This window comes from Thermomyces lanuginosus (assembly GCF_041956635.1).
Source record: "Thermomyces lanuginosus strain ATCC 200065 unplaced genomic scaffold VTN49scaffold_27, whole genome shotgun sequence".
NCBI lineage: Eukaryota > Fungi > Ascomycota > Eurotiomycetes > Eurotiales > Trichocomaceae > Thermomyces > Thermomyces lanuginosus.
Genome location: NW_027192361.1, coordinates 1690064 through 1711961, shown reverse-complemented (window position 1 = coordinate 1711961; position 21898 = coordinate 1690064). Strand labels below are relative to the sequence as shown.

Genomic DNA, 21898 nt, shown 5'->3' with positions numbered 1-21898 from the left:
CCATTTCTCCTCACATTTTATATCTGTTTGATTTCTGTGTTCATAATTAACCATATGCTTTCAATATTTTTTCTTGACTATCTAAGTTATCAGCAGTCTGGTACTGGGACCTGGTGGAAATGGATGGATGCTGCGTGATGGATACCACAACCTACCGGACCGCCGAAACGAACGTTGGCATGATTGGATATGTATCTACGGAGGAAATCAACTCATGTGCAACGTTCCCCCTTTTTTTGTAGCCAAGAAATTATTCTAACCATTCGAAGTTACTTCAATTGCCATGTATTTGGTGTATTCTATTGAAAGCATTTCATGCATTGATAGAAAATAGCGAACAATGTCATTCATTCTTTGAGTCATCTATGTATGTATGCTTTACCTACGTCTTGATTTACAAAGTTGTTTGTCATCTATTAACGATGGTTTATCGTCACACAATCATAAATGGGGAACACCGACACTGGCCAGGACCAAGTTAACGATACTCAGCACGCCCTCGCCGAGGATTAGACCTGACGCAAGGACAATGATCACGCTGGAGGAGCCGTCTTCCTGGCCCGGGACGGCGTTGCGGCGGTGGCGCCTTGACCACCACCACGCGATGAGGCCGCCGATGGCGCGGGCTAGAGTGAATGATGGCACGTTGAACATGCCGACCGCGACGGCGACGCCGCCGGGAATGTACGGGACGATGTCCTTTGTCTTCCTTGTACCTGCGCTGAAGATGATGCGAAGGATCGTGGTCAGGACAAAGATCCCGCCGAAGATCATCGAGACCGTCCACGCCATGCGCGGTAGACCCTGGCCCGTAACGAGCCGTGCGGTGAAAATCCACACGTACGCTGTTGGCACCTGGAACTGCTCGCCGGGGACGTCGTAGACGTGCGTGTAGAGCCGGTAGACAATAGTGGACAATACCGCACCGAACAGGCTGCCGACGACCTGTCCGTAGAACTGTGCCTTGGGGCTCGCGCCGAGTAGGTGGCCTGTCTTGAGGTCCTGCATCATGTCGCCGGCTTGCAGAGCGCCGGCTTCGGAGACTGCGCCGGCGAGAAGGTTCGTGACGACGGCGCTGCGGCGGGTGTGCGAGGATGCTGGGGTGACAAGGGAGAAGAGGAGTTGGGTGAGTTTGCTGATGCCCGAAACGGGGTTGAGGTCTGTTTCGCCAAGAGCGCGCACGCCCATGACGGAAAGGACGACCGCGAGGAGGGTCGCAATGGTTGAGAGCGCTGGGGTGATGATGCTGCCGAAGGCAATGTGCATGCAAATGACGTTGAAGGCGAGGGCCAGCGGCAGGAGCACCATCACCGTGCGTGCGGAAATCAATTCCTTGGGTGGTGCGTCCTCTTCAATATCGTCGGCTGTGGCTGCATTGACGTCGACGGCAGAATACTCGACGTAGGAAGGACGTCTGTGGAGCACTCGGTTGAAGAGAGACTGCAGAGTACCAATCGCCCACGGACCAGCCGTGCGTACCAGCAGCCAGCCAAGATTGATAATGGCGTCCGCCATCATGATCGCCAGCGACACCCACACGATCCAGCCTTTGCTCCCATTTTCCCAGTCACTGACGGGTCCCGGTGCCCAACCTTTGCGCTTGGCAAGTGGCGATAGGATACCCCATCCGAGCACGGCTCCGGCCAACATGTGCATCGACGTTGCCGGCCCCATGATGATCCCCTGTCCGACGTACGCTGGCGATGGGTTCAAGGTCCATAGCCAGTCATGTGCCAGGGTTAGGCCGAGAATAGGCAGATCTCGGACTTGAGGAACAAAGTAAGAAAATAAAGTCTGTCTCAAGTCAGTATGATTGTGGCCATCGAACCATCGAAATGCCCTACATAAACGGCAGACACGACAAAGGCCCCGATCAGTAACCGGAGATTCGCTTTCCAGTCTCGCTGTCGGCCTTGATCATGCTTGCTACTAATGGCAATCGTCCGTGCTTCAACTTCATCCGATGACTCGCCTGCCAGCAGTCTCTCACGTTCGACTTCTCGCTCGTCTTCATCTGCATCTCCGATCTTGCGACGATCGGCAAGCTTTTCATCACCGGCAGTGCCGCCATGCAGCACACGAATCATCAAAGCCGTCGCCGTGCCGCTAGGGAATCTCAGTTTCTCCCGGATGATGACCTCTTTGCGAAGCGGAACCGCAAAGATGGCCCCAAATAGGCATACTCCTAAACTCCAGATCACCAGTTTCCAGAACCCAACCTTCAGTGGGCCTCCCTCCCCTGTGCCTCCGTCACCCGACGGGCCATCCGGGCCATCTCGTAACAAATATTCCAAGGCAGGTATCACACCCACAAACCCACAGCCCAGAGGCATTGTCCCGACAGCACCGGCAACGGTCTGGATGAGGACATTTTCGACCGGAGTAAAGGGGAAGGAAAGATGATTTCTCAAACTTTTGAATATGGCAAATCCGATCAGGGACGATGGCATCGTCATCAAGCTCATCCATCCCGTCTGCAGGCCGAAGTAGGTGTTGGAGAAGACGATGAAGCTGCCAATGAGCAACCCGACGGCCAGCGAGCGCGGTGTGAAGCTTTGTCCCGAGACTTCGGCGGGCATTTTCGTTGCGACTAAGCCATGTTCGTTGTGAAGCTCATCCTCCACCTCGTAGGCAGTCCTTTCCCTGCCTCGACTGCTCGAGGACATGGTTTGGTAATCCATCCCCTTGGCTCCGGGGTACACTATTCACGGGGACAAATTGGCGGTATCTCAGCGCATCCTGGCGACAACCACGACGAACACGGCACGGACAAAAATACCCTCGCATTTATAACTCGGCGTATTCGTTCCGAGGCGAAACTTTGATGGCCGACTGACCGTTGAGATAACGGAGGCCGGGGAGTGCTGACAAATCCTGGAGTTGATTGATGGAGTTCTTTATGATGTCAGCTGCGCCGATGCTGATTGGTCGATTGTTTCTCCAACTCATCCCCACAAGATCTGACAATTGGAGAAACATCTTGATTTGAGATCGGATTCTGATGCGGGCTGCAGTCAGGAAGGGCTTTGGATTACGGGCAGGTCGACAAATGGCGCCGATTCTACACTGTGTGCGCCATGCTCAGGTACATTTGGCCGAAACCCGGGAATGCAGGATATGCCAGTTGACGGCCACTAGGGGGAGCACAACAAAGGCGGGGATGCTTATTTGATTCACGATCCTCGTCTAACAGAGGCGGGCATTGCCGAATGCAAAGCCCTGGAGTCAAGATTTCCCTATCAGTCTTCAATCGAGCTGATTGTGTCATCTCCTTTGCGGAGGGCAGTGCAAACATCGTTATGTTCTTTTCAACCGGCGATCAACCGTGGGGTGAAGATTGTTGTATTACCTGAGCTGCAAGAGACGAGCGATGTTGCGTGCGATACAGGCAGTGAGGTGTCCAAGCTGGAGCAGGAGTTTGGGGACATTGTTGGACCAAAGGGGAAGGTGGTTGACTTGAGTTTGCTAGATGACAATTGGCACATTAAGGTCAGGACGTCTGCTACCTCGATGGATTGTTGTTGCATTGACTGACCTGGTCACAGAGAGGACGATTTGCCCCGTCATCCAATGCAATCATTGCTCGTGCCCGAGATGCCCGGAAATGGCTCAAGGCACGGCCCGAAAAGGAAGTGGTTGTTGTCAGTCATGGAGGATTCCTCCATTATTTCACGCAAGATTGGACAGGAATTGGCGAGGAAGAGCATGGTATGGGCCATTCTCCAAAGATTGGCAATTGTGATCTATGGGACTAACTTTCTTGCAGCAAGTGCCTGGGAAAACTGCGATTTCCGAAGTTACGAATTCGCAGGGGACGACTCAGACGACAATGCGACGATAGTAGAGACACACGTGTCTCGCGTCGCGAGAGGTGTTGCAGACCAAAAGATTCCAACAAAAGAAGAGCAGCATGCATACTACTTACAGACTATGGAAATGTGGGAAAGGAAGGGATTCCAGAACCCGCTCAAACTGAATGAAGTATTCGGTACATGAGTGTTGATGATCATCCCGGCTGGGGAAATGTGATCATAGCGATGTATTCGTATAGGCATTATGTACAGAAAGAATACATGGCATTGTCCAGACGAGTTCAGAACAGGTGTGACATTGATGTCTCCAGGCACAGGGAAGAGACTAACGCGTCTATGATCTACAGCTCAACAAACTCTCGTCTCAGATATTCATCCCCCTTGATCCGCTCTAGATATCCCAGAACCTTTGAGACCAAGGTTTCCGTGTCATATCCAAAATACTTGTATGCGGCCTTTCCGGGCAAACTATGCCCGAAACGCGTCAAACAGATGCCAGCATCTGCGTACCGCTCCCATCCATTCGGCGCGTACGGCTCGATGACTACAGCCGGGATACCCAGGTGCCGCTTCAACGTCTTCCGCTTGTACTCGACAGTCTGTCTTTCAAAGAGACGTTGGCACGGGAAGCTGACCACTCGAGCCACGATATTATGTTTCTTCTTCAGCTCGTTCGCCGCGTCCAACGCAAAGGACAGCTCTGCGCCGACGCCAATCAACGTGATATCTGCCTTGCCATCCGCAGGCTCTTCGAGAACATATGCACCGAATTTCACCCCATCACGCCGAGTCTGCTTGAGTTGCGGTACTGCATGGCGCGAAGTTGAAATGATCGTCGACGTATTCTTTGCCTCGATGGCCGTAATCCACGCTCCGGCGGTTTCCTCGCTGTCACTGGGTCGGATGTACAGCAGGTTCGGCATGGCGCGGAAGAGAGCCGCGTTTTCGATAGGTTGGTGCGTGGGTCCGTCCTCACCCATGCCGATCGAGTCGTGGGTGGCGGCGTGGATGACTTGTAGTCGCTGCAAAGCGCCCATGCGGACCGCTGGTGCGGCGTACAGATAGAACATAAAGAAAGAGGATGTCACTGGAATGATTGTGTTGGGTGCAAAGGCGGCAAGTCCGTTGGAGATGGCGCACATGGCATGCTCCCGGACGCCGTAGTGGATGTACCGACCAGTGTAGTTGCCGTTGATGCCGCATGTCGTTCTCAGATCGGGCTGCAAGGCTTGTTAGAGATGGGAGCATATTTCGGCTTAGGGTTGAACTTACGTGCTGAAAGTCAACCTTGCCCGGCCAGGTCATATTGACTGACGGTGTCAGATCTGCTGTGCCGACCATGAAGGTATTGATTTCCTTTGCCAAGGGACTCAGAACGAGCCCAGAAGAGGCTCTGGTCGGAGTTGGTTTGTCTGGGAATGCTGTTGGAATCAGATTTTTCCAATTCTCAGGAAGCTCTCCTCGAACGCGAGCTCGAAACTCAGCACCCAAATCAGGATGCGCAGCAACGTAGGCATCAACTAATTTATTCCACTCCCGGACGTATTCCTCGCCCCGAGCAGGGAGATCTTCAAAGAACTTCCTCACTCGATCGCTAATGACGAACGACTCCTCTGGGTTGAAGCCGTACGCTTTCTTCTGCTCTGCAACATCCTTGGCTCCAAACGCAGCACCATGGGCGTCAGCAGTTCCTGCAACACCGCTTCCGAGACCAATTATCGTCCGGATATTGATGAAAGTGGGCTTATCTTTCGACGCCCGCGCCTTCTCCAAAGCAATGACTATGGCTTCTACATCATAACAGCCGTCTTCGATATCAATCACATCCCACCCGCAAGCCCGCATTTTGGCATTCACGTCTTCTGTATTCGTCATATCCACGGAGCCGTCACAGGTGATTTGGTTGTTGTCGTAGATGATTGTCAGATTGTTCAGTTTCAAGTGCCCAGCGTAGGAGATTGCTTCGAGTGCAACGCCCTCCTGCAAACATGCATCTCCAACCATGCACCAGGTATGATTGGATACGACATCGTAACCTGGCCGATTGTAAGTGGCTGCAAGATGCTTTGTGGCCATCGCTAGCCCGACGGCGTTCGCCACACCCTGTCCCAGCGGGCCAGTGGTAACTTCTATTCCCTCATGCTCGATCTCTGGGTGTCCGGGGCAGAGCGAGTCGACGCGCTCAGAGTGGTAGGATTTGAGCTGGTCAAAAGTCATGGCCTTGTAGCCTGTGAGGTGAAGAAAGGTATACTGGAACAAGCAAGTGTGGCCTGCAATTGTCAGTCCATTCCATCCAGAATTTGACATGTGGACTCTGACCATTAGACAAGACAAACCGATCACGATTAAACCAATCCGGTGTATGAGGCGCATAGCGCATGACGTATCGCCAGAGAGCAACTCCTATGGCAGCCATGCCAATGGCACCGCTGCACCAAGAATCACCATCAGCAGTGAGTTTTGGCGATCGATGGAGGAGACTCAATCTTACCCGGGATGTCCGCCATTGAACTGCTGGCACAAATCTGAAATCAATATACGGAATGTCTTCAATACCAGGTCATGTTCCGAAGATAACTGCTTCAGTAGGGGCAGCGACGACGTTGCTGCCGCGGAATCGGATCCTCTGGCTGTTGTTGACTCGACCATGATTACACAAGAACTCCTTATCAGGACTCTTGACAAACTACTAGGCAATGCGCAAGCGCATCTCATAGAATGATAAGCAGGATGATCGTATTTATAACCAAAGACCTGTCCCACTCGCGCTTGATCGCGCGGCTTGCGAATGAACTACTGAAGATATTGAACTTACCATTTTTGGAAACCCGAGCCTCCGCATTCCTGAGTGGGATCTTCCGAGCCCTAAGTCTTGGCATTACCCCGGATCATCGGCCGATCGGTTCGCCGTATGCACCGGCGGGGGTGACAGTGAGGGGACGTCCACTGACTATCATCCGTGATACAGGGGCACTGTAGTAGCTCAGACTTGTCCTTATAAGTTGAGGTTACCTCCCACACTGGTAGCAACGAGTGTAGTCTCTGATCATCTTTAGTCGTAGTCAGGATGTCTCCGTCAGTGCTTGTCGGCCAGCCTCAGAAGGGCCCTGTCATCGGCACCAAGGCTGCATCTACCGATGCTGAGGTTCTGCAGAATCTTCCTCTGCCGAATCCTTCGCTGCAAGTTACTGCAGATCAGCAGATTAAACTAGTCGAGGCGCCTGTTTACAAGCCTAAGCGTGGGGAGGTGCTTCTACACATCAAAGCTACCGGAATTTGCGGGTCTGTAGCAATTTTGACGTGTCAGTCAGATGATAGCTGACAACAAGGATATTCTAGTTCTGATCTTCACTTCTGGAAGACGGGTCGCATCGGAGAGCTGGTCTTTGAAAGCGACGGCATCATCGGGCATGAAGCGTCTGGTGTGGTGTTGGCTTGCGGCGAAGATGTCATTAATTTTAAGCCAGGTTTGTCAATTTTCCATTACTTGTTGAATGCTGCAAAGTTAACTGCTATTTAGGTGACCGAGTAGCTATCGAACCCGGCGTCCCGTGCCGAGAATGCTTCTTGTGCATGGAAGGACGATACAACCTCTGCGAAGACGTCCAATTCGCCGGGGTTTATCCTTATGATGGCACCATGCAAAGATACAAAGTCCATCCGGCCAAATGGCTACACAAGTTTGGTCACCCAACGCAGACTTGTTCATAACCAGAAGGACTGACTCGTACGTATCTTTTAGATTGCCTGACAATTTGTCATATGCCGAGGGAGCTCTTCTCGAGCCCCTCTCAGTCGCTATGAGCGGGCTTAGGACAGCCGGTCTAAGTCTTGGTCGTGGCGTCCTTGTCTGTGGCGCTGGCCCCATTGGTCTCATCACTCTTGCCGCTGCACGAGCATCCGGAGCTCACCCTGTCGTCATCACCGACCTGGAACCCCGTCGACTGGAGTTTGCGAAGGAGCTTGTTCCCAGCTGCCTCACCTATCAAGTCAACCGAGATCTCGACGCCCAGGAGAACGCCAAAGCTATCCGAGCATTGTTCGGAGATGCCTACTCTGCCCCAGAGACGGTTTTTGAATGCACTGGCGTCGAGAGTAGTGTCTGCATAGCGTCGTATTCCGCCCGTCGTGGAGGGCAGGTCATCCTCATTGGGGTTGGCAAGTCAATTTTGAACAATCTTCCTTTCATGCATCTGTCCTTAGCCGAGGTATGTGTCCTTCTCTCTAGCTCCGTGATGCGAGGTACTAATTCGAGGGTAGATCGATCTGAAGTTTATCAATCGCTACACAGACACTTGGCCACCGGCTATCGCTTGTCTCAGCGGCGGGATCTTGGATCTGAAGAAAATGGTCACGCACACTTTTCCGTTGGAAAAAGCAATGGACGCCCTGCAGCTTTGCTCGAATCCCGCAAACGGCAGTATCAAGACGTTGGTGGTGGATGATGTGGACTTCACACTGGATCTGAACTCTTGACACCGTTCTGAAAAATGCTGTGAATGCCGTGTACTAATATACGGACCAATCCACGCCATAGGACTAGTGTTACTAGGAGGGAATATACAATCTTTTTCAAACATAATTCGAATGATGAATGCAATGATTAGTACTTAGGTGCCGCGAGGTTCTTGAAAATGCACCTAAGGCAGTGAAGCGCTTTCCCCGCTACTGAGTTGATCAAAAAGAAGTTCCCAAAATGAAATAGTATGCCAAGAAATACTGCAACTATCATGAGAAATTTGCCTATTTAAGTAGTTACGGTCTGCCCAGGTACGCAATTGCCTACGAGTCTCCCACTCAATGTCTCGCGTTCTGTCACAGACTGACATGTCTCTGTCTGACATCAAGCATGAGATTCATTCCGATATGATTCACTCTCTGCCATCGTCTACAAGCTCTTGGAGCGCGTTGCGTGCTCCGCTCTCTCACTGGAATGCCGAGCATGGAGACTCGAATCCCACAACGTCAGCCTATGTCTCTCCACGAGTGGATGTCCATGCTTCTTTGGGCGACTGGACAATTGGTAGCGACAGTTTCTCACAAGATCCGGGATATCTCGCTTCACGGGAACAACTACGATGCATGCTCGTGAATGCTGCCCAATCGACTGGCCCTGCCAGTTTCATCAATGACGAGCAAGATAATGGCCCAGGTGGCACACCGCAAGCACCACTGTTTGTTTCAAGAAGGAATCAGATTCGATATCTTCAGAACTATATCGGAGAGGTTGCCCCTTGGGTAAGCTTCTCGCTTCTGTGCACTACGATTGCAGCACAGCAAATGAGAATAGGAGACTGATGATAGTGCTGTAGTTGGATATGTTCGACCAGGAGCGCTATTTTGGCATTGTAATACCGGCTTTGGCGCGCGATTTTTCTGCCCTGTATTATGCAATGCTCGCCATTTCTGCGCGACAGATAGAACGCAAGCAGGGCAGTCAGCAAGACTCATTCCATAGCTTACAGCTCTATCAGGAGTCCATCAGACTCCTCCGTCCCCTCCTTGAGCTCCGAGATCAGAAAGTCGTAGCCGCCTGTGTTATCCTATGCTGCTTAGAGATGATGTCCGCGCGGGCGCAAGATTGGAGACGGCATCTCGAGGGATGCGCGGCATTGTTTGACGCTTTTGGCATTCATGGCTTTAGCAACGGCCTATTACGAGCGGTGTTTTGGTGCTACGCGAGAATGGGTGAGTCTTGATGTTGTCACTGCTGATTCTTCATCTAATTGAGTAGATGTCTGTGGTGCTATGATATCGGATGGAATCCATCGCACACTGTTGCCTCCTTCAAAGTGGCTCCCCCCTGGACATGATCATGCTGATTCCCGTCGACTATTCTATGCTGAAAAAAAGCCAGACATGCATGCGAATTATGCCGTGTATCTTAGCGCCAAGGTCAGCGAACTGTTGTCGGATCATACCAGATACACTGAGCTTGGAATCGACAACGGATGCACGGCAGACTCATTTCAAGAGCGCTGGCTCCGACTGTGGGACGATTTGCAAGATTGGTACCATCGTCGGCCTAGTGAACTACTCCCGGTTCAAACAATCCAAGAGAAGCCTTTCCCGCGGATATTTTTCGTCCACTGGGCGGCAATCTCCTCCAATCAACTGTACCACGCATCGTGCATTTTGCTGCTCAACATCAAGCCCACAAGCCTAAAACTTCACTCTAATCCAGTGGCATCCGCATTGTGGCATGCTCGTCGCGTGTGTGGCATTTCCTTGACGAATCCACATCATGGATGCCTAAACAATGCTACTCAAGCGCTGTGGATCGCGGGCCGTCTGTTTACACATCGATCCGAGCATGAGATAATCTCCAATTTGATCCGTTCGATCGAGAAAACCACGGGATGGGGCATGACCTGGAGGATTAAAGACTTAGAGATTGCATGGGGATACGCTTCACACCAAGAAGAAAGTATTGACGATCCATATCGAGTATTCACGGCTCGATGAGGACCCGATCAGATTCCGTCCATAGACCTCCACTCCTCGAGCAGGTCGGAGATAACAAGGTCGATATTCCACCCTGTAAGTTTCTGAATTTTCCGAAGCCCTTCGATAATCGTCAACTGCTGCGATTCATGTGTCATGCGTCTAGCCGCGACAATGAATGAAGAAAGAAGACACGGATCCCAGTGTTCCCTATGGACGTTATTCAAAGCTATCCCGCATATCCGCTGCGCATGCCACAACGGCGACATGATCGATGGGTGTTGCTGGCGGAAGTCCGCCTTTTGAATCGTCCGTGGCTTATGGGACAGTAGAACCAGCATCGCAGTGTGATAGAGCTGGTTGCCAAAAATAGCCGCGCCACTGGTGAACACAATTGAGGGGAAGTCGGTGCTGGACGTGTCTTCTATCACTTCTGATGAGATACCGAATTCCAGAATGGGCTGGAACTCCTCATTTCTACTGCGGTACCAGTTCTGAAGCTCGTCAACAAGATGCAACCAACTCTCTCGGATGCTTTTCGTTCTTTGCTGAGAGCCTTCTCTGAGAAGAGCAAAGACTTGCGCGCAGAGAAACAAAGGTCTGTTGGCGTAAACACAAATCTGTTCACAACGGCTAGTCGGCTCTATTGTCGGCACGTTGGTGAGGAAATCTGATGAGAGAATGCCGCCAAAATCGCCATTTGCGAGCATCCTACTGACAGCTGATCACTATTAGTTTGGTTGTATACCTTATAATTTTTTTTTTTTTTTTAATTACCGTACCTAGTCTCAGGCAAAGCCAATAGGTGGCAGTACTCAAATGCCAGTCCCGTTCATTTGCCGCCGGAGGCGGCCTCTCGATTTCACTGAAATTTATCTCTAACCATGTGCCGCGCACGTCTAATATAAACCGTCGCACCATATCCAAGCAAGACGAGAGTAAACAAAGAATCGAAGTACTGTCTTGTGCGGCTGCATGTAGCGTGGCAGCGTAGCGAGAATCTTCGTCAATCCTGGTCAACCGGTATTCGGCATTTTGACGTGCTCCATCTGAATTCAAAAGCCTCAACGATATGTCAGCAAGTGCAAGTATCGACGATAACAGCCGAGCCGCGGCTGGAGTTGTTTCCATCGCCGCTTGGATGGCCAAGATTCCGAAAGTTTGGTTCTGATCACAAATATCGAGCTGACCCAGTGTTAGTCTCAGCTCCGAATTCGGAATCAAAGTACTCAACGAACCCATGGAGCAAGTTCATATCGGAAGTGTCTGAGAAGTTCGAGCTTTGTCTGCTCGTCCACATGACCCGTCGTGGAAGATGTGGTCGTAGATTTCACCAAGGAGACTGCCGCGCTGCCATCATCTTGGTAGACGGATGAATCACTGGCTTCAAGGCGGCGATGCGCGTCATCAACACTCAACGACAACAAACTGTTAGCTGCGACATCTTCTGATGTAGTCAAACGATCCGGAGTGTCGTATTCGGTGACTGTGACAAGATAACTTGCGGAAGACGCAGATTCATGCTGTGGCGGAGTGTTAATCAGGCCCGTAGCAGTATCACGGTGTGCTCCACCGAGAGACTCGAACGATGTCCCCCGCCTTCTATTCTCACTATGCTGGGTCGGACTGCTTTGACGCGATCTATCTACAAACTACATGCCCATATGTCAGCCGTAACGCACGGAAAAAAAAAAAAATTCCTCGAAAATATAGACGAATCCATGCCTCTATGCTTGGATATTTCTTCGTATCCTGATTGCGACGTTTTGACTCCAATGTCCATGCGTTTTTCTCCAAGAAGGTCAGCTTCGTCCCATATTCACACCGAAACCCTTTTTCCACGCAATTTCGGCATCGGGGCTTTCCCTCATCGCCTGCGATTGATGTCTGTCAGCACAACACAGCCATAGGGATTTGACTTATCGATTCGGAAAATTGGCCTACATTTTCGGCGCCGTAATCGGCATCGTTGACATCCGGTTCTGCACCGTTTTGGGCGTACAGATTCTGACGATTCGGGCATTCTTTGAGGCATTTATGATCAACTTCTTTTAAAGACAAGAATTATTACGTATTGATGTGAAATACGAGAGGTCTCGAGCGTCAGTTCCAACAAGCTTCTACGACGGCATGGAGTGTCTGACACCAATCGCAGCTTTGTTCGAACCGCTTCTCCAAAAGGAAATCTGAGCCACCACTTTCCATATGTGGTTAGCTTTTAACTTAGGTTTCGGCCTCGGTCGTTGGGCCGTTAACTTACTTAACCTACTAAGTACAGGTACTCAGCTTTGGTTTCGTACCCAAACTTTCACGCAGGGTTCGCTGTTAAGGTTCGGAATAGACGGTGCTAGGATAGTTTACCCCGAGACACGAGATCTCTCGGTCCTGTTGAGGACTTCATCATTCGGATCTGCCTGGCTCAAGAGTACCTTCAACTATTATTCTAGTTGTCATTGAAAAGCTACTTCCGGCTTGACTATGCGGCCATCCTTTGGTCCATCAATCCTCCTTTTCTAGCTACGATGTTGCTGAGTTGAAGCTGTAACCATAAGGATGAATGGGGTTGGCGATGCAAACCTTAATCGGTCAGAATGCAACGAACACCTTGACTGCGCGAGTTCTCTGGCACTGATACAATTGTTGAAGCAAAAGAATCTTCATGGCCAGGATTAGGATTGGTATTTGAACATTACTTAGATAACATTCAAGAGTGAGGAATGTGCAGGTACATGAGGCAGCAACATCTGAGTGTAGATATCGCTCGATCGAGCTCAGCACTCTCCAATTGTGCGATTAATACACATAGTTGTCAACGAAACTTTGCCGAATTTATCCAGGTCTGTAGAGCATGACCATCACCACTTGCGATCGTACCATTCAGCCTCGACATCCGCAACAACAGAGGGATCCACGTCGCAGCCCTTTTGCACGTAGAATTTTCCGGAATCCGGATCCCCTTGCTTGAAATACGTCTTGTAGGTTCGGCAACCGATCTGACGTCCAATGGGGTAATAATATTGAACGTCTTCCCAATTAAGTAGTGCTTTCACTCTGACACTGCCATAATTGTCGCCGCTGAAAACGTAGGTGAATTCGGTTTCCACACAGTCGCGGACTGGCACACCTCGTGGTCCGCCATCTATTGATAGTCAGTAAACAAGGGATTTCACTAGCATAGTTACATCCGTGACAGTGAAAGATATTGGCATACCAAATCCTTTGCATGTATGACTGATGTGGTCAACAACGCCAATGGGACCCGAGCGCATAGTGCAATGATGTTGTTCCGTCCCCCATGTTTTGAACTCAATATAGCATTTTCCGTCTACGCCTGCAACAAGTTCCATCCAACCCGCATCCTCTGGTTCATGATCCAGATTGGCGCTCACAACAGAGGCCAGCAGAGGGAGAGCAACGGTAGCGAGAGTCGAGAGAAGTTTCATGATGCGTGCGATTCTTCGATTCCTCGAATAAACGAGAAACCCCAGGATTGACGTCTTCTCCAGCAGGAATGCGTCGGCCGATGAGGGGAAGATGGTCTGCCTTATAACTCGAGAGACTGAAGAGTCGCTGATTGTTGAGGCCCTTAGTCACCTTTCAATTGCCAAATCGTGGTAGGATCGTGGGTTTAAAAGGAGAACGGGCTAAGTAGCCCAATAAGATTAGTCTATGAACAACCCCTTAATTAATGAAATGGCAGCGTCATGCTCGGTTCTTTTGACACTCTGCAGGTTTACCAATTCAGGATTCAATTTCTGCTAGGCTTTTCTGCTACAACATATTGGGCTAGTACCTACCTCCACCTACGAAGTCCTGGCAGGACCAAATACTTATTAGTGCCGAAGTCTGATATTTAATCTATTCGAGCGAGAAGCAAATGGGTGAGATTATAATCTCACAACCGAAAACCGCAGACTACCATGGAGCTTCTTAGTACTCCGTACTCTTACGAGGATGTAGCCAGAGAATCGCAGTATCCGCCTGGCTTAATACTACTGGTATATTAGTCCCTCAATTCACTGTCACTAGTACTCAGTACTTGAGCGTTTTTGTTTTATGCAATGAAAATTTACACTATAACCTACCCCCAACCACAAGATCAAAATTATGTTCAGTAGCCGACCGGGATTGCTGTGCTCCATCCTTTAAGCCTCAAGGCCCATCATGGCTCATCCGCAGGAGGCCGACAGAAGAGGCGCTAAATTAAAAATGGACTAGATAAAGGGACCGAACGTGGCGCCAAGACACTAATCCATATACGGAGTATGCAGTGACCAATAACACCAGCATAACTAAACCTGGAATGGTTAGTGCGCAACCTCAATGTCAACAGAGCTGGAGCACCCATAGAGACGTGTGTCTGGAAAAGAACTTTCTTCGAGCCTGAAAACGCTCTCACAGGCTAAGTACGGTTGCTACCTACATAGTAAAAAAGTGAGCATATATACGAGTACAGAGTTCTATGTCTAATTATCCCTGTTTCATATAATGAGCTGGCAACTTAGATGATCGGTGATGCGAAACCCTGTGCTGCCGAATTGTCGATGTCCCGACGCTGCGGTACTCCATGCAAGTAGTACTCCGTATATTTGGAGTCTTGAGCGAACTGCACTGTTGGAGCAGGGGTGACAGCCGCCCTCGGGTGACCAGGGTGCCAAGCTGTCCTCGGGTTGTCCGACGGAGGTGGATCCAATCATCAACAGTTCGAGGGGGCTTTGCGCTCCACAGGGCGTTGGATAGGTTAAATGATGCCAATCAATTTGAACGTCGTTTATTAACACGAATTCGTGATTTCTGGTTAACTGTGCTCCGTACGGAGTCCTAATTACTAATTACTGTCGAAACTTATAAACACTAATAACAGGCACCGCTCCTACTCAACTACGTAGGCTGCGTCGTCCCGACGCTAATGCAGGAACAAATGGATAACCTGGGCTAGACTAGGATGTTTGCGCCCATTTCGCGGTAGCCAAACTGAAATTCTGAAATTGGACTGGGCCACTCCCTCGCAGTTGGCAAAGCGAACGAACAGCACCATAAGAACGCCAGATACAAATGCATAACTGTTTCACGTCGACAGTCTCTTTGCCGTGTAGTACTGTGTTAAAAAAAAAAAAACCCCTATAAGGCTCTTGACAGGCTAGCCTCCATTGATTTGAACCCTAGTTCTGGGAAGCTACTTATCAACGTTCTTGGACAGTGCACTCCGTTTGTTCTTGTACGTCCAAAGCAGTTTTCTCTGTTCTGCTTACCCACACCCTAAGCCACTCTTACAATAGCGTTCGTCGCTTTCGGTTTCGGCTCTCCTTCAATCCAACAGGTCGTAATATGTCCCGTTTTTGTATTTAGGTCTACCACTTACCACTTGACAAAGTAATTATATTGATGGTGCATATTCGAAGTCGCAGGCAGCTGTCCATCGGAAGGTATTTGCATTTCTGTCAAATGAGGATATTAACTCGAAATGGGCAGGCGATGTGAATGAGAGGTTGGAAACTTGATTCCTGGTTTGATCTCAAACACAAATTCACTGACTACTTGCTACACACCGAGTGGCTGTCCATCCAGGAAGTCAGGGACAAAGTTGTGATTGAAAAACCAATGCTCGACGCCTCCCTCTCTGACAATGCCGAAAACCTCCCTGATCGCCAAAAGGTTGGATAAAAGTGGAGTCCTCTTTGGGGCCAAGCACTCGGCCGTCCAGCTGATAGCGGCGCAAGGTTGTCCTGCCTGAGGCGACTTCGTAGATAACGGGCTGTCTAATATTCTCGCCCCGATAGTAGACAATTCCAGGAGTTAGACTGACGGGATGACGTCGTGAGTTCAGAAGATTGTCCATGGAGATTGACATGTTCGACCCATCGGCCACTCAACCTGTCAGCGGCAAAGTCATACATGAGAAAAGGACATCCCCGGTCGTCAACGGCAGCTTGGTTTGCTGCACTTCGGGCAGATCCAGCTTCCAGTTTACCTGAAATACCACCAGCACATCCTCATCCTGGGCAACGTGCAATAGGCTAATATTAGCAATCGAGTATGGACTTTCGATATTGATCTTTCGGACAAGATTAGAGGTCAGATCCCAAATGAAGACGGCTGGCTAGAACCGGAAATCGGTCACAATGGCCACTTTGTCTTTCACTAGAGAGCGCGGCGAGGGGTAAGGAATATGATCAGGAAAAGTAAAATGGTTTTGGTAAAACTCCGTGACGTTCGTAAATCAAATGCTGCTAGAATGAAATGACACAGGTTGTCACTAAGTTATCCGTGTTAGACGGCCGACGCTGCAGGAGCTAATTGATTTGGAAACTTCAAAAACTTACAACCCCTCGTCAATGAGTTGAACGAGATAGCGATCAGACCACATAAAGATACTTTCGTTGACAACAAAGTTGTCGTCGAAATATTCGTATTCGGGGCAGATGAATCTCTCTCCCGTTTCGAGATTTAACATTTGCAGTTTCCTGTCATGCCGAGTGCGGTAACACAGTCGGCGCGAGCGCAGCCTGGCCACGGCGGGAGGAGCGACATAATATTTTTCATCATACCATAATTCTGGTGGCAGTTCCGATGAACAGCGGAGAAAGATTTTTTGACCGGTCTGCCACACTGTAACCTATGTTGCCACTCGACATACCTCGCCGCATCGGTAATCCGCGCGCATCAATACCGTTCGAATCCAGGCTCAGGGACCTGAATGCTTTGTGCAAGACACATGCACTGACTGAGTTGCTCGTGAGAATTGCTCGCCAACGTTTCGACACCTTGGACTTTGTCAGCATAGAAATTCATTCCCTTGCCAACGTAACATTTAAACAGCAAATGAAGCGAAGAACGCACCCTCTGGCTCCGGATAACGTCTGTTGGGTTCAGAAAACGTGCGACGTTCATCACAAGCTCCAAAGGCAAGGAGCCAACAATATCAAATTGATGCTGCGGCTTCATTTGAGTCTGTTCAGGCTTCTCCTGTGGCATTAAAACAGCCGCTAGTAATCAGAATAAAACGCCTAAGAATCAAGAATCAATATGTGTCATGAACTCTTTACCGGATTTACTTCGTGCCAAAGATCATAACAGATTTATGCTTCATGCAACTGATTGAGCCGTCTCATTGTGTGCATTGTCTTTCAGCATCTCACAGCAGACCCGTTAATACTTGGAAGGTGAAAGTATTCCGACACTCCGCATGGATGAGCCCGATCTCCGCGTCAAAAACCAGTCAACAAAAGCCACGCGCACTTGAAATCAAAAGGCCATCCGTACGAATGCTACTCCCAGAATAAGGACGGACAAAGTAAACGCAGCTGAAACTCGAATCTTCTTCCGTTAGAATCTGGATGCCGCTTCCTGCGTAAAAACGCCTCGGAGCGATTAAGCTGGGGATCGCGTCAATTATCGCGAAAGAAACATCACAAGCTTGACAACTTCCCAAGGAAACTTATGCTGAGTGCACAAAATGAGGTAGGTTCAATATCTTCGGTACTATGGTCTGTAAAGTCCAGTACTCCGTGGAGCGCAGATAAAAGCCAATTGAACGGAACTGCATTCGCTATTGGCATTGTACGAAGCTAATCGAGGCCCGTTATAGAACGCTTGAGCTGGCAAAATACATCTATCCGTCTTCAATTGCTGTGTTAGATATGCTTTGCGAGAGGAAAGCTTGAACATGTGAGGCGTCGAATCTGCCGAGAATTGAACTCAGCACCCGAGTGTCACCAGGTCTCCGCAAAAATCTGGCCCTAGCTTGTCGAAAATAAGGTACTCACAAGTGCGGAGAGTCAGTCCAGTTACGGATTGAGCAGGTGCTAAGCCCAACAGAACTGATAAAGACACCCCATCCCTTATTTGGCCCAAGTTATTGGTAACCTAACCCTTTGCTAGCTCTCATCAAACACTGTTCACTAACTTCCAGTGGTTACTTAAGTGCCAATGAGGTTACCAAATATCCGCGAAATGAATCGTGACATTATCAAATCCATAGATATACCAGCAGGATGACTAGTAGTAATCCTCCGTCGGATGCAAAAGTTTTGTCAGTCTAGGCACGGTTTTCAAACAATGAGTCATTGCTCAACCATCACGAGACATACTAGTTAATGCTTTACGTCAAACACAACCTCATTTATTTTTCATCCATCAATTGATTGCTGTATGGATCGGCTACGATGTTGCCGAGTGAAGCTCTAACCCTAATGAATTGATGGATGAGTCTTGGCGACGCGAGCCGTAGATCCAAGAAAGTGAGATCGATTATGATCCGCATTATCTTCGTTGGTTGATCTCGCCCCTCAACTAATTGATAGAGGAAATTCCAACGGGGAAGGTTGAGTCAGGAACAGGTGATCGACGTTGCGTAGGTTCCCAATAACTCGACCCTTGTAGTGAGCCTGGAGTCTTGGACGAACCGCACGAGTCAGTGACAGGTTGCAAGGCACCAAGTCTAACCTCCAGTAACCCGGAAAAAAACAAAAACGATCCAATCATGATCAGCCGGCGGCAGTTTAACGCTCCATGGGATGTAGGCTACATGATGCCAATCTTGCCGAGAATCTTCAATCCGATAGACATAATGAGGGGCGGTGGCCGTGGTGACTTGCATTCAGGCTACGATGAGACATGGCTGCAACTGCAGAGTTCCGGCTTGGTTCTTGTCAGAGACGTTATGAGAGCTCCCTTTTTTGGCCGAGGTGAGAGTTCTCACATGACTTTTGAGCTGTGCACATCCATAAATCGGTTGGGGGGCGAGCAAGAGCGCGAGGGCGGGGGGCAGGATCGTCGTTGAATACTCTGCGCGCCGTTTAGTAGGTCTCCAGTGCTGCTCGAACTGGGGCTCCTGGTCGAAAATCGCGCGCAGCCATTCCCGCTGCTCTGCGTACGCGTCGTAGCCTAACACCTCCTCGATTATGATTATTCATACTATCGTATTATGTACTTATGGACTTGAGTCACGAATAATTTCTAGCGCTACGGATGCTCATCCTAAAAATAGGCTGCGTTATCTAATTAAACGGGAACTAACGCAGGAACAGACTGAGGACGAGATGCGGAATACTCCACGGTCTGTGGGAGCTTTCGATCTAAGGCTAATTAACAGCATCAAGACATCACGACATAGATAAAGAACTTCGTAAGGCCGAGAATCAACCTGCTCTTTGGCATCGACTAAACAGAAAAAAAAAAGAGGTATCGAGAGAACTTCAGCAGCAGTTGCATTTAACTGTCAATTCCGGAGGCATACCACTTCAGTGCAAGTTGTATCGTTCTATTTTCTGTCGAAGTGTCGGCATATCAACGGCAGGATTGAGTACAGTACTGAAGATCTTACGATCTGTAAGGCTGTAAAAGAAATGCGGAACGACACATAACCCTCGAACAACGATTGAGAGTGTATGAGGGCAGAAACTTGTAATTTACAATCGTAGACTTGCCGACTTTGTCCTGTATACATTGAGTTCTTGCACACAATTACTATTTTCTGAATACAGAGCAAGAATGATACCTGCATATAGAGTACTCTACGCACATCAGTTGGTTATTTTTCAGAACAAGCTTGACGACGCCTTGATCCGGAGGGCCAACACTTCCAGACATGAAAGCTTAGATTCGAAAAGTGAAAGATGAGGTTCGTGTTGGCTGTAAAATACGAAGGGATGAGCGAAGAGTTCCTCATCGTCGACTCGTTTTGAAGTAACTGTATTTAACCTGGTTGATGTTCATTACTAAAGCTCTCCAATACGTGAAACATACAATGGTACCATGGAGGTGAATAGCAGTATAACGGCATCTATGTCCTGATAATCACGCTGCCTGATCCAATACCTCACCGGCGTACAAATACACAAACTTGCCGACAAACTTTCGTGAAAGCCAGCCAGCTTTGAGAGAACTAGCAGCCATCTTCATTGGCGATCGTACCACTGAGTGTACGATGAGATAAGTTGCGGATCGATATCGCAGCCGTTCTGTACCCATTCCTCACCAGGTTGCTCCGGGCTTTCATAAGGCAACATGTACGTTCGACAACCAACCTTGGTCCCAAGAGGGACTCTGGTCGCAAGCCAGCCAGCATCCACGTAGATCCCTCCGTGATATTGACCACTGTAAATTAGAGTGTTGACGTTGTTGTTGCAGGATGGGACTGGAGGAGACCGAGCTGAGCCATCTGTTAATCGCAGTGAGCAGACATCCCCTGACAATTTTTCCTCTCTATGATGGTAAGGGAATGGCATACCGAACGCCTTGCATTTGGACGTGGCCTGGTCAACGGTTCCAATTGGGGCAGTGGTCACAGTGCAAGGTCTTTCGTCCGTTCCCCAATTGCTGAATTGAAGGAAGCAATTTCCAGCTGCATCCGCAACGAGCTCCACATACTTGTCAATCGGCGGATTGACACTCATGACGGGGGTGAGAAGAGGAAGAAGTGTTGCAGCAACTGTTGAGAGCTTCATGATGCGATTCCTGTGAAGTTGATGCTTCGAATCAGTGAGAAAGCAGCGTGGATTGGTATCTTTTCAGCAGTGACCTGCGTCGACAAATGGGGAATGAAATTTGCTTTTATAGTTGAAAGGCCAAGATTACTGATTTTTAACTATACTCTGTCGAGTCCTCTACCAGCTTGCAACATTGAAAGTTCAGTTACTGTAGTTTTCAGCAGAGAAGCTATACGCCATGCTTCTCCAGTCCAGGTAACCAATGAATTGAATTGCATCAACCAACAGATGCAAATAGACCCGGACGCCATCATAGCTGGTAAATCGTCCTATTTTCTAAGAGGATTCCGTATGACCAATTCGGATCCAATGTACTCCGTTCTCCGTATGTAGGTATGTACGAGTAAGCTTTGGGCCCCGTCCGAGGCGACAAGAGCAATCAGCTACCGGGGAAATAAGTACCCCGTACGGAGCACGTCCTCAGCACTAACAATCCTTCGAGTCAGTAACCGATCAAGGGCAACCCTGGGTTTCTTGCTTGTGTGGGTCCTGCTGAATGGCCTGGGTCATGGGGCTATGGAGATGGAGAACCGGAGTTAAACCAGGTCATTTTGCGAACTTGCTACGGATATCTCCGGCATGCAACCTTCTTCCGAGTACTCTGCAGAGAACGTGCAGAGTCCTTCGATAGCGTCATGATCAGGTTGTACAGATTACTATACTCTGTACGGAGTAGTCGTCCGAATGTGGCCTGTCCGCAAAAGTATCCATTCGACCGTATTACTTCGTACCTGTGTCTACTACGTGATCGATCAGGACTCGGTTTGAGATGGCCGCAAGACAGGACTCGCCACAGGGGGTGTGCTCGTAGGGGGCCAACTAAGTACCCAAAGGGACAGTAGGGGCTCGTGGCCATCGAGAGTCGGAACTCCGGAAGGAACGTTTGAATTTGCACTATTGGATTACAGTAACTAAGCGTAAGTTGGTTAACCTTAATTACTCCGTATCACTACTCCATACAGCTCGAGGGCATGTGGCAGAAAAGTCTTCAAAGAGTAGTTACGAGTTGACGGGTAACTGGTCTTTCTTCTGTTCTGACCATCAGAGCCAGTCGAATGTAATACTAATTAGCTCCACGGAAACCAGGCTCTCATGAAAGTGAGTAGTACTATAAGTACCCCGTACTCCCCATCTCATCAGTACAAGCAAACT

At 49.4% G+C, this 21898-nt stretch overlaps 8 protein-coding genes across 8 annotated transcripts; 3 read left to right on the top strand and 5 right to left on the bottom strand.

Moving 5' to 3' along the window:
* Window positions 1-441: 441 nt before the first annotated feature.
* Window positions 442-2666, bottom strand: VTN49DRAFT_2878 (uncharacterized protein; the record flags this gene model as incomplete). Its single annotated transcript, XM_069410651.1, has 2 exons — window positions 442-1794; window positions 1845-2666. 2 exons carry the CDS (start codon window positions 2664-2666, stop codon window positions 442-444), a joined length of 2175 nt encoding a protein of 724 aa, XP_069269436.1.
* Window positions 2667-3049: 383 nt separating this feature from the next.
* Window positions 3050-3996, top strand: VTN49DRAFT_2877 (uncharacterized protein; the record flags this gene model as incomplete). Its single annotated transcript, XM_069410650.1, has 4 exons — window positions 3050-3085; window positions 3139-3489; window positions 3546-3708; window positions 3767-3996. The coding sequence occupies 4 exons, from the start codon at window positions 3050-3052 to the stop codon at window positions 3994-3996; spliced, it is 780 nt and encodes a 259-aa protein (XP_069269435.1).
* Window positions 3997-4153: 157 nt separating this feature from the next.
* Window positions 4154-6228, bottom strand: VTN49DRAFT_2876 (uncharacterized protein; the record flags this gene model as incomplete). Its single annotated transcript, XM_069410649.1, has 3 exons — window positions 4154-5032; window positions 5085-6082; window positions 6132-6228. The coding sequence occupies 3 exons, from the start codon at window positions 6226-6228 to the stop codon at window positions 4154-4156; spliced, it is 1974 nt and encodes a 657-aa protein (XP_069269434.1).
* A 651-nt stretch (window positions 6229-6879) lies between these two features.
* On the top strand, window positions 6880-8288 carry VTN49DRAFT_2875 (uncharacterized protein; the record flags this gene model as incomplete). The annotated part of the gene is made up of 5 exons (XM_069410648.1): window positions 6880-7094; window positions 7152-7279; window positions 7333-7492; window positions 7555-8020; window positions 8073-8288. The coding sequence occupies 5 exons, from the start codon at window positions 6880-6882 to the stop codon at window positions 8286-8288; spliced, it is 1185 nt and encodes a 394-aa protein (XP_069269433.1).
* A 324-nt stretch (window positions 8289-8612) lies between these two features.
* Window positions 8613-10277, top strand: VTN49DRAFT_2874 (uncharacterized protein; the record flags this gene model as incomplete). Its single annotated transcript, XM_069410647.1, has 3 exons — window positions 8613-9050; window positions 9125-9500; window positions 9547-10277. The coding sequence occupies 3 exons, from the start codon at window positions 8613-8615 to the stop codon at window positions 10275-10277; spliced, it is 1545 nt and encodes a 514-aa protein (XP_069269432.1).
* Window positions 10278-10285: 8 nt separating this feature from the next.
* On the bottom strand, window positions 10286-12279 carry VTN49DRAFT_2873 (uncharacterized protein; the record flags this gene model as incomplete). Its single annotated transcript, XM_069410646.1, has 5 exons — window positions 10286-10977; window positions 11039-11441; window positions 11495-11908; window positions 11982-12130; window positions 12201-12279. The coding sequence occupies 5 exons, from the start codon at window positions 12277-12279 to the stop codon at window positions 10286-10288; spliced, it is 1737 nt and encodes a 578-aa protein (XP_069269431.1).
* Window positions 12280-13111: 832 nt separating this feature from the next.
* Window positions 13112-13699, bottom strand: VTN49DRAFT_2872 (uncharacterized protein; the record flags this gene model as incomplete). Its single annotated transcript, XM_069410645.1, has 2 exons — window positions 13112-13395; window positions 13468-13699. 2 exons carry the CDS (start codon window positions 13697-13699, stop codon window positions 13112-13114), a joined length of 516 nt encoding a protein of 171 aa, XP_069269430.1.
* Window positions 13700-20155: 6456 nt separating this feature from the next.
* VTN49DRAFT_2871 (uncharacterized protein) lies at window positions 20156-20704 on the bottom strand (the record flags this gene model as incomplete). Its single annotated transcript, XM_069410644.1, has 2 exons — window positions 20156-20418; window positions 20488-20704. 2 exons carry the CDS (start codon window positions 20702-20704, stop codon window positions 20156-20158), a joined length of 480 nt encoding a protein of 159 aa, XP_069269429.1.
* Window positions 20705-21898: the final 1194 nt, after the last annotated feature.